The sequence below is a fragment of the Equus asinus genome, chromosome 22 (genome assembly GCF_041296235.1).
Source record: "Equus asinus isolate D_3611 breed Donkey chromosome 22, EquAss-T2T_v2, whole genome shotgun sequence".
Lineage (NCBI taxonomy): Eukaryota > Metazoa > Chordata > Mammalia > Perissodactyla > Equidae > Equus > Equus asinus.
Genome location: NC_091811.1, coordinates 17,406,630 through 17,418,865, shown reverse-complemented (window position 1 = coordinate 17,418,865; position 12,236 = coordinate 17,406,630). Strand labels below are relative to the sequence as shown.

Below are 12,236 nucleotides of genomic sequence, written 5' to 3'. Positions count from 1 at the left end.
GACCCCATGGGATGCAAGCAGAGGAAAGGACCTGGGCCTTCCAGACAGAGTTTCTCAGACTTGTCATTAAAAAAGGATGGAAAAATAGCAGACGAAAAGGATAAGGGAGTAACATCAAAGGAGTTATTTTAACGAGCGAGTGCATCATACGGTCGGAATCATAATCTGAAGTTTTCCAAACGGCCCATCTGTATGTTATACAACTTGGAGGATTCCTGTTAAATCCTGCTCTCGAGGGACTTTCTTTATTAATTTTTTTTAATGGTCACTGAGGTCTCCAGGAGGGAAACTTCTGGGAAGGAGGAGTTCATAAGAATTATTTGTGGCTTTTTTTCCCCTCATCATTTTTGACCTCCCCACAGTGGATTGCATGCTGACCGCAGAGTCCTCCCTGAAGCTGCCCTTCTGCCTTTGCCTTCTTTGCCACGTGGCCTCATAGTGGCCTTCTGTTCCTCTGACTGCTCCTTCCCGGCCCTTTGAAGTCCCCTTTCCCTCTTCCCAGCCTGATAGGCCTTCCCTTCTGCTCCAGCCACAGGTAAAGTCATTGTTAGGGTTTCACTTGCTCTTTCCATGATGATTCTCAGATCTCTGACTCCAACCCAGACCTGTTTTCAAAGCTCTAGACCCATATATAAAATTGCTTACTATACATCCCTACTTAGTTGTCCCATGGGATCTTCCACCTCAACAACTCCTCCTCTCTCTCATCTTCTGTAGTGTTCCCTATTTTAGCAAGCTGTACCACCATGGACACACACACCCAAAGACCCTGGGGATCATCCTTGGTTCCTCATTCTCCTCTCCCCACGTACAATGCACCGCCAGCTTCTCAACTCAACCTCCTAAGCCTGTCTCAATCTGTCTACTTCTCTTGATGTCCATTGCAATCCCCCTAGACTCTGCTGCCATATTCTGTCACCTTTACCACTGCATGAAATGGCTTACAAGGCCTTCGATGCCAGGAACTTGCACTGCCTTTTAAGTCTTATCTTTCGTCACTTCTTCTCTCTTACTCTGTGCTCCAAGCATTTTGAACTCTTTTCAGTCTCTTCTGTGAGCCATTCTCATATTTGCCTTTGGCTGTTGCATAAATAATTCCCTCTGCCTAGAACATACCTTTACCCATCAGTTCACTCTCTCTCTTTCTCAGGCTTATTCTATCATCTTACATCATTCGATTGGTTTACACATCTCTTCCTTGGGGAAAACTTCTGCCCTAGGCCGGGTTAGGTTTCTTTGTTTTATATTTTCATAATTAGCCTAAATTCTCCCCTCATAATACTCATTACACATTGTCAGTAACACTTGTTTAAGTGTCCATTGTTCCAGCTAGATCACCTCATTAAACACATCAGGTGCCTTCTTGGTCATTAGATAAGACATCAGGTGTCTTATTTTTTCCTGGAGACCTTCCTCTAGGAGCCCTCCATTCTCCTGTTCAAAGCAGAACTGTGTCTTCACTAAACCTTCTAGACAACTACCAATCCCAGTTAAATCCAACAACGCGTTTTTCTGATGGATTCTTTGTTTGCTGCATTCCATATTGTTTTCTTTCTTGCTGTATATCTTTGGTTGGTGAAATTCATCCTTCAGGAACTTCATGAGAATGGATGCATGGAAGGATATCTTTTTTGAAACTTTGTTTGTTTGAAAATGTGTTTATTTTGCCTTTGCCCTTAATGTATACTTTGGCTGGGTATAGAATTCTATGCTAAGAATCATTTGGCTTCTCAAGGTTAACACATTTCCCCAGAGTTTTCTAGTGTCAAGGGCTGGTGTTGAGAATTCTAATATCTTTTTGATTCCAAATAAATTTTAAGGAATCTATGTTTGTCCCCGTGGACCAGAATCCTTTTCCTTCTTCCTGGAGTTCTGAAATCTCATGGTGATGTGCTTTGGTGGAGGTTCTTTTTTTTCATCATTATGCTCACTACGTTCTTCTAATCAGAAAATGCATGTCCTTCACCTCTGGGACATTTTACTATATATTTTTTTGTATTTTCTTCTCCACCGTTTTCTGTTTCTTTTCTTTCTGATTAAATGTTGGAGTTCCTAGATTGGTTTTCTTATCTTTTCTTTCCTATTTTCCATTTATTTGTCTTTTGTTCTATTTTTTTTCCTGAGAGTTTATGAATTTTTAACTTCCTGTCATTTTATTGGATTTATTTCAGATCTAGAATTTCCCCAGTTCGTTTTCTCCTTTGAATAAACTTTTTGCTCCTGCTCATGTTGGGAAGTGATAGTCACCTGGGCAATATAGGTGGACAGAGACAGTAGGGTCTACTGTTCCTTAAACAGTGCATTGATCAGTCACTCTCCCCTGCCTTTGATGACACTTGGCACCTGCAAGTCCTGAGCCTTTTTGAAATTTCGCAGCATGATTTGGCTTGCTTTCAGCTACACAGCTTTACTAACTCCTTCATCCACTGTCCATCTTCCAAGATATTTATTAACATCTCTCATACACTACTGTATTCTTGACTATTTTCTTTAACCTTGTGGTTTTATACATTTTTTAATTCATTCACTGTCATTTTAGTAGCATTTCAGAAGTGGATAGGGATAGACACATGTGTTCAATTTTCCATGTTTACTTAAAACTACTCATTATTCTTCACTAAAGATTTGGCCAAGTTTTACAATTATTGGTACTTGAGGAAAAGTCTCAATTTTACTTCTGGTTCTAGACCTCTCCTTCCTTTTTCCCGCCCTTCTTCTCCTTCTTTTCTTTCCTTCTTTTCTTCTCTCTCTCTTCTTTAGTTTTGTTCTTCATCCTCTCCTTCTGTCCTCACTTACAGACAAGGTCTCAGCCAGTCCACACTATTTGGCTTCAGAATCTTTAGTCTCCATCTAGGTTTTTCTCAGTTTCTTATCACAGAATTATTGCTTGCTATTTTATTATGAAATATTTTATTTTACTGCTGCTTCTATGGATCTCAACTCATTCTTTAAATCCTCTATGATGTTGATGATGATGATGATAATGATAGGCATAATGATAGATATATTTATTTATGATGATAAGGATATTGGTAGATACATTTATTGAGCTCTTAGCATGTAACAAGTCCAAAATTGAGCATGTTACATAGATTGTCTCCTTTAACTGACTCTATGAGCTAGTTAATATTTATTTTATCACCTTATAGATAAGAAAATTAAAGCTTATGGAGTTTTAATAACTTTCCCAAGAAAATATACCTGGTGAGTTGTCAAACTGGGTTTTAAACAACTATTTTATGGCATAAAAAAATCAGAATTTTACCCCCTACACTATACTACATCTTTTTTGATGGCAAATGATATTAGAGAAGACACTGATCAAAACATTATTTTGAACCCTTAGATTTCCACTAACCGTCAGAAACACTGTCTAAGAATAGATTGAGATGTTTAATGATATCAAGAGTGCTCCTTTGGAAATAGCTAACAGGGGTTGGATGATCTCATGTGAGAACCGTGTGTGTGGATTCCTACACGTGGATGGAGCAAGGATTTCAGAATTCCTTTAACATCTTTAAGTCTATGATTCTGACTCTTCTTCTATTAGTTCTCTTCCTATCTCCTAGAAGCTTTCTCTTAGATTGATCAGCAGAATTGGCACCTTGCTCCTTCACCTAGTTTCATTCTCTATGTATTGTGTATCAATGAGAAGTATGAAAAGACTATATCCCCAAGCATATTTTAGCATTAAATATTAAAAATAATAATAGCTATCACCTATTGAATGCTTACTATGTCCAGATATTGTGCTAAGGATTGTATAAACATTGTTTCACTTAATCCTCATCCTCACCCTGAGAGGCTGGGCCGCTATTATCTTGTTATCATTCTAGACCAAAATAAATCCTGAATATGGTTAACTTAGTCTACTTGGGCTTTTATTACAAAATGCCATAGACTGGGTGGCTTAAACAGTAGCAATTTATTTTCTCACAGTTTGGGAGGCTGGAAAGTCCAAGATCAAGAACCGGAAGAGTTTCATTCCTAGTGAGGGCCCTCTTCCTGGCTTGCAGATGACCACCTCCTCACTGTGTCTTCACATGGTAGAGAGAGAGATCGATCACTGTCTCTTACTTTTCTTCTAAGCCTACCAATCCTACTGGATTAGTACCTCACCTTTATGATTTAACCTATATTACCTCTTAAAAGTCCTATCTCCAAATACAGTCACGTTGGGGGTTGGAGCTTCAACATATGAATTTTGAGGGGGTACAATTAAACCCACAGCAGTAGTGGACAGCGTTTAGCTTGGCTTTCATGGAAATATGATGCTGTTTATGTTATTAAGACCTGAAAATGTTTGAGCTGGGAGTAGAGCATCTTTCTACTACTTTCTGGACATCCCTTCTTTCTCATGCAGAGAGTGAATAAATCATCTGTTAGATGATAGGGTGGTCTCAGTATTTGACAGGAAAGGCCGACTCTCTTGTTGCTTATCCAACAGCAGGAAGAATTCAGTTTCTTTGGGTTTGAAGAAACCTGATCCTTTGTCAGGGGAGCCTTTCATTATCCTGATAAAGAACCCTCAGGTGTCTTTAAGAGAAACGTAGTCTCCTTAGTGTTCTTCTGTCTGTGTTTGGATCAGAAATGGCTTCAATGTCAAAATTTAGTGTTTTATTTCTTTCTGTCTATAGAACTAACTCTATCCTCCCCAGGTTTTTGGTGACTGGTCCCTTTCTATTCCAGGAAGCTAAAGAAACTATTTCGGAAGCTGAAAGATGAGACAGAACCTGGAGAAACTGATTCTGCCCATTCAAAGCATCCAGAGCAGTGGGACCTAGACTACAGCTTAGAACCATACACTGGACTGACTCCAGAGTACATGGAAATGAGTAAGATCCCATGACCTTTCCTTCCACTGGGGCAGGATCAGACAAGGGGTCTGGGAGAAGGGCAAGGGGAGGGGGTTAGGGAAATGACCAGGGGAGCCTCAGCTCCTTCTCGGACTTCATGGCTACACAATGCACCTTCAGTGCCACATGAAAGTTGAGAAGGGTGAGGCAGAAAGAACCCTGGAATGAGAACCAGGAGCAACTCTATCACCAACTTGTTACGAGGATGATGCCCTCTTCTCCTTGGGCCTCCTAACCTCATCTGTGGGGAAATGAAAAGTTTGGTCTCTCGAGTCCCTTCGCATGGTTTCCATCATTAATAAAGCTGAAGTGGAAATAATAAAGCCTGCAATTGAAGAATATAGTTTCCATTAAGGAAGAGTAAAGTAGATTTATGACACTTGGGAGAAGGATATGTACATCTTTGTTATGGAGAATACAGGAGAGTCCCCCACTCTGATTAGGTGGGTCTGGGTAAAATGGCAGGTTTTCTTTAAAATAGTTGAGGATGTTCTGTGTCGGGGGTAGATTTCTAGGTACAGAGCCTCTGGTTGTTCTTGGATAAGGCTTGAGAGCAGGAGTGCGTGCAGTACAGGCTGATAGAACACAATCATTTCAGCTGTGATTTGGAAGCCATGAGTTCTCCATTATGAGAAGTGTCCTAAGTTAGAACAGCTGCCTTCAAACTCTTGGGTATTTGTGAATAATCCTGATTTTTTGCTGGAGTGGATATTTGAGAAGCCTCTCTCCAAGGCTTGGAACTAATGAATTAAAAACGTAGGACCAAGAGGTCAGACATATCATTTAAACATCTACTCAATCTAGAGTGTTTGGAGAAACATCAATCAAATCCAACAAAAGAATCACTCAATACTTAATATTATTGGACTTGTCATTGTGTTTGCATAATGGCTCCTGCCTCCTTGGGTTAGTCACTTTCAGTAGGGGGCCACCTGTACACCAGGTACCTCACTCATTATTTCTAATGGATATTATATCTCTTCTGCTTCTGAGAATGTGTGCATGTACGTTGAGTAGAGGGATGGACAGGGTCTAGGTTAGATGGCCACAAAATGTCTCTTCTAGCCCTGGAGTGTCTAAAATTCCAGGCAAAGCCTGAGCTCTGTAGTCTAAATAAACTCACCAGAGAAGAAACCATCATTATGTCTGCTTCTGGAACAATAGGCAAAGAAAATATCAAAGCCCAGCTTATGTAAACCCATAGCTCCTTCGTGCTTCTCGTCTTTAGCTAAGTGCTGCCTCCAGTCCCTCTCCAACACTGAACCAGACATTTACACAGAGATGATTGCTCATATTTCAGATGCCATTCTATGTCTGCCATCCTCTTACAAAGAAATTGCTGCCAGAGACTGAGGCTCCATTGGGAAGCAGCTTACACTAGAAATCCTTAAGCTCTGTCTCTCATCCTCGGCCCTCCAACTCCAGTCCCCCACCCACCTCTCAATTATCTGTGTAGGTGTTACACACCTGTCTGCCTGTCTGTCCAGATAGTTGGCTATTTCCAAGCTTCCTCTTCTGAGTGATTAAGAGCAGTGACCCTTGAGCCATGCTCCCTGCCTGGGTTCAAATTCAGGCTCTATTACCATCTAGCTGTACAGCTTTGGGTGAGTGGCTAACCTTGTGTGTCTCAATCTGCTTTAGCTGTACAATAAAAATAATATCTGCCTCAAGGGATTGTTGTATTTAATAAATTAATACCTATGAAGTGCTTAGAAGAGTGTCTAGCACATATAAAATCTGTGTTAAGTGTCAAGTGTTGTTTCTCTCAACAGTCTTGAGGCCTGAGGAAGGCAGAGTGCAGGGAACATGCAGTTTGTCTGCCACCGTGTCACTGAATAGACACCCGCTATGTGTTCAAATGTGGGCACCTACAAAGTAATGAAAAGAGGAAAAAAACAAGAGCCAGAAGACTTGGTGACTTCTGGAAGAAGTTCATCCAACAAGATTGTGGAGAGTGAAATTCATACTGTAGGTCAGAAAAACAAACAAAAACTACTCACAGATTATAAGGGAGCAAAACAACCATATAAAAGAAAGTTTGAAAATAGAGAAAAGAAGGGAACAAGTCTCCCAAAACTTCCTTCATTCAAGCCCAACTTTTATTAGCATTTTGGTGCCATTTCTTGCACCCTTTTTGTTATGTATATGATCTTTAAAATGAAGTTGTGATCATATGCACACATTTGTTTCTCTGTTATCAGTGTTATGTGAATAATTATTTCCAAGTTGTCTTATAGTATTCAAAACAGCTGCATAATAAATAATCCCTCTAATAAATGTACCTTTTATCTGCCTGACTTCCAATGAAGCGTATTGGAGGCCCATTTTCCAAAATCTCCCCTATTTTAGTGAATGAATATATATTATCTTCATGTATATAATCTTTTCCATATTTAGTAATTATTTCCAGATAGATTCCCAAAGATGTGATTACTAGATCTGAGGTATGGCTATTGTATGGTTCTTGATTTATTTTACCAAATTGCTTTCTGAGAGGATTAGATCAATTCACCTGGCCACAGGCAATATATGAAATACTCTTCTAGTGAGTACAAATGACTCAGTATCCTGAAGTTACATGATATGAAGAATTATCCGTGTACCATAAGCTTGAGATTCCCAGCCGCCTACGCCAGCCTCATTCTACCTTGTTGACATGAATATTCCAGCTGATCCTTTAAGACCTGGCTTTTCCGTGCTTCCTCTGTGCAGTCTTCCTAGACCAAGCCCCATTCCTCCTGAGAGGAATCATTATTTGCTTTTCTGGTCCAGCGTTGCATTTGCTACACACACTGCTGGTGTATTTTACAGAATTATGGTAATATGGCTGACATATCTGTTCTTCTGCAGACCCAGTCTATTAGATGCTAAAGATCAGTGAGTAGGGACCATGGCTTATTCATCTTCATATCCTTCAGAGCCCAGCACATTTCCTGGCATGTAACAGGCACTCAACGTGTCTGATAAACAAAAATGAGTGAATGAATGAGTTTACTAACTAATGAGGGAAGGTTTCTTAATAGAGATGTTTTTAATAATTTTAAGTGGCAAATGAAGGATCATTTCAAAGCAGGATTTGGTTGATGGTGGGTCAAGGATGTTCTGAAGAGGTTTCCAGCTCTAGGTAAGAGGCTGGACTTGATCCCCAAAGTCCCTTCCGGTTCTGGGTGTCTACAGATTAAAATGAGAGTAAGGGAGAGTGTTCCAAGGAAAAGGACTGACAAATGCAAAGAGTGTCATGGCCATGAGTAACTGTTGACAAAGCAAATGGTGGTTTTTGGGTTGGGGGGGGTCTTATAAAGATCTGGGATTAATGGAGAACCCTGAAGATCAGACAAGTTTGCATTTCACACCAGGTCGTAGGGAGCAGTTTTAAAATCTTGGCCAATACTGTGACCACGTGTGAACTCTGTTTTCCTTGAGGAAATCGGGAGAAAGTGCAGAAGGGGGATAGTGAGACTAAGGGAAACACAGGTGGACTCATTCATTTATTCATTCATTCTTTCGTTCACCAAACATTTATTAAGCACTAGAGGGAAGAACAAGTTTAGAGACCAGGACCATCTCTTCAACATTTCAGGTTGATATTAATTCAGTCAACAATTCAATTGATATTGATTCAGTCTTGTCTGAAGGAGGAAGCCTGGCTCATACATGGGTTTTCTAAGCTGGGTTCCACAGAAACTCACTCACAGAATTCTTTAGGCCATTTTGCCAAGCTGTCAATCATTTCAGAGACATGACTATTTTATCTCATATTTTGCATACATGCAAGCATGATGTTTCTGAATCAGGTTCCTTTCATTCCTTTTATCGCTAGATTATCCTCTTCACTCTTTAAGGGAGTATTTGCTCCTGTGTACAATCAAAGACTGGGCGGCAGAATAAACTTTACCGAATGATTTCTTCATCCAGCAGTGCAGGCTAAGTGTGGTTAGAGTTGGGCCTTCGAGTCAAACCCCCGGGCTTCCAGTCCTAAGCCTGCTGCAGCTAGTTACGTGATTCTGGGCTTGACACTTAAAGTCAGCCAGGCCCAGCTTCCTCCTCTAAAAAGTGGGTTTGGTGATCATAGCACCGGCCTTATAGGATGGTTCTGAGAAGCAATAAGCGATGAACATAGAGTAGTCACGTAATGGTGCTCAGTGTGCATAGGCTTTCTGTGAATAATGGCCACCATCGTTATTGTCAAGACTCCAATTTCTTTCTCTTTAATCTGGGCAGTGACTAAAAACAGCTTGAAGCCCTTGAATGTAGTGAGCCCTGGAGGATCTTCTCGCCCCATTAGTGCAGGGTTGGGCAGTAATGTTTAAAAACTGAGGGCACCAGACTCCAAGGCAAATCTAAGAATCACACTCAGAAGCCTGAGACATAAACACTCCAAGATGTTTGCCCTTTCGGAGACGTCTACGCCCTGGGGCTCTACTTGGCAAGTCTGGCATCTCAAATGGGCTCTTCTTGTCATCTGTTCATCTAAAACCCACAAACTTTTGTTCCTTTAGTCATCCAGAAAATAAGCACTATTATCTTCCTGACTTGGGAATTCAATTATCGCTGTAGAACCTTCTTCCAGCTTCTTAAATGCTTCCCCAGCGTTGAGGCCCTGGGGCCATTAACGTGGGGGATGAGATGAATTTCCTCTGTCCTTCACATAGTCATTAGAGGAAATCTCATTTTTCTTAGTAATGAGCTTGCATCTTGCCAAACTCTCATAGAAAGGGAGGTGCATTGGTGATTATAGTTACTTATTCATTTATTTGGAGTGAAAGCTGGATAGTTATTTTGAAGAGCCAAGGGCCGTCAGTCTCCGCTAATCTCTGGCTATGTCGACTAAGACCCGTAAGAATCACTCAGCTGATGGAAATGCTTGTAACGCGGCCCCCTCAGAGACCAGGGCATCAGCACCCTTGCAGCTGCATCCAAGTTGTCCCATGAAATTGCGAATTTGAACTCCTGTGCTCAGGGGGAGCATCCACGAATTGGCATAGACCCTGTCTTCTCCATGATGCCTCCCTGACTTTGAGTCAACTCTAGCTGGGGAGAGCTCTGCTCAAGATGATTCTGAGTCTTTTTTATTCGTGGCTCCTTATGAGTTTGCCTCTACTAAGAATTTCGGATTCCCATTAAGCCCTTACCATTCCTCCTTTGAATTATTGCAAATACTTCCTAACCTGTCTCCCTGCGTCCTTTTTCACTCCCTCTTTTTCCTTCTCACTTTTTAGAATGGCTTTTTAAAAAGGCAAACCAGAGCACATTCGCTTTTCTATTTAAAATCCTCCAAATCCCTAGCGTAGCATCCCAGGGTATCATGAGCTGCTCCTGCTCCGCCCTCCCTTCACAGCTCTGCTCCTGTGCACCTGCTTGTCTCCAACTACCAGTCTGCACCTGCCTGTGCCGGCCTCTCTGCCTGCAGCCAGTTCCCGCTGAGAGGTTCAGGATCGCATACATCTCTTGGAAGCCCGTGTTAGCTCTCCCATCCTCAGGTCCTCTCCCCTCTTCTGTACCTGCTTTGGTGTAGAAGAAAACGGGGGCACTGTGGGGGCAGAGACGGAGTCTTATCGCTCTCCAGTCATAGCACTCAGCACAGTTCCCAGAACATAGTAACTGCTCAGTAAAGTATTTCTTGAGTGACAGAGAACTAGACGCCTCACTTCCCTTTATCCCTTTTTATTTGGGCCGGCCTCCCTTTTCACCATGGACATGTTCATAGAATTTTTTTATATGCAACAATTTTCATTCCCAAAACAAAAGTGAACCATGTTTGTTATGAGAAAAAGTCAAAGAAAAAGTCACTTCTGGTTTCCGTTGCTTCTCTGCCTTCAGAGATGGAGTTGTCGTGGAAGTGGACAGAATGGAATGCGCTCCCTCAGCCTGGGGTTTAAGCTCAACTCCAATTTCACGTCTTTCCCTCTGCAGCGCCCGCTTCCTGGCCGTCCTTGGGGGCAGTGCTGTGTAGGACCTGAGCCAGGCCTTGGGGGCACAGAGGGAAAAAATGGGGCCTGGGCCCTCCAGGACCTTAGGGTCTAGGGCCAGAGAAAGGTGTGCAAACGGTTACAAGAAAAGGCCTCATTGTCCTGGAAAAAATACAGCTGTGTTTGCTTCAGAGCAGCCAGGTCTCCGCAGCTTCCCGTGGACCAAGCACAGGTGTGTTATAGAGAACTGTCCCTCCTCTTGTTTGTTTTGGCCTCTACTTACCCGCTCTTCCCAACTTCTTTGGGTTTGAGTACCCACCTACTGAGGCAGAACCAAGTCTGGACTGGAAACAAGAGGCCGGTCTCCCAGCCGCCACCTCAGCCTTGTTTTGAGACTTCGGACAAGGCTGGGTGGAGAATCCATCTCAGGAGAGCCATTTCTCAGCTCTTCTGCCTGGCAACTTAATTCCCATGACTATTTTCTGAGTTCTATGCTGCATTTGTGGCCCCATCACCCTCCAGGCGCCTAGCTGAGAAACCTCAAGGGCAGTTTCCCCAACTGCAGGGCCTCGTGCAGTGCCTGACACACATGGCACTGAAGACATACTGGATAAACCTGGAAAGGAGTGACTGAGTAAGTGAGGGTGTCATTTCTCTGGCTTCACTTTTGTCTTATCTCGGCTGAAACAATCTCACTCTAGTAATGCTGCCGTCAATTCTCATTTATTAATGGGCTGATAATCCGGGGAGCAGATTATCAAGAATAGTGGTTATCCCTGTTTCTCTTTCTCTGCCACCTCCTCCTCTCATATCTCTCCTTCTCCCTCCTCCCCTTCTGCCTTCTCCCCTCCCCCATCCCAGGCCTATTATGTACTCCTTTCCAGTGAGTAAGCCAGTGAAATGAGAGAAGGCGTAATGTGAAGCCGTCCGTGCTGCTCATAGGTAGCAGCTCTGGGAAACAGCTTGGTGGGAGAGAAGACTGAAGTCCACCAATGTCAAAACCTTGCTGGAAGCCATAGTTTCTGCCATCCCCAAGGATAGCGAAGACTTGGAGATAGTAATCATACCACTACTTACTACATACCACTGATTTCTTTGCACCCCTGTCTTCAAAGTGAAAGGCTGTTTTATCTTCAGATGTTCACTGTAGGGCAGAGCAAGCAATCTCTCTCCTTCCCATCTTCCCAGGGTCTCAGGTGAGACTCGGGTACGAATCCAGCTCTGCCTTTATCTAGCAGTGTGACCTTGGGCATGTCATAGCATCTCTCTGGGCTTCACTTTCTTCCTTGATCATTATAGAGAATTAGACCAGATGATGAGTTTTTCTTTGCAGAGTTACAACCCACTGATCTGTGGTCATAATCAACTGTAATGGGTCACAGATAATGCATTACTACTACTAATATATATTAAAAATGTAAGGTAAAACAGAGTCAATGGCACCCTCACTTTCTTGTATTCCTAGATTTTT

At 42.3% G+C, this 12,236-nt stretch overlaps 1 protein-coding gene across 3 annotated transcripts in view; it reads left to right on the top strand.

The window, feature by feature from the left end:
* Positions 1-12,236, top strand: part of ANO2 (anoctamin 2) — a 334,494-nt gene that overhangs the window by 295,344 nt on the left and 26,914 nt on the right. For all 3 annotated transcript variants that reach the window (XM_070494504.1, XM_070494502.1, XM_070494503.1), the window contains exon 20: positions 4,690-4,835. In XM_070494504.1, the coding sequence (XP_070350605.1) occupies positions 4,690-4,835 (146 nt within the window). The remainder of the gene's footprint in view (positions 1-4,689; positions 4,836-12,236) is intronic.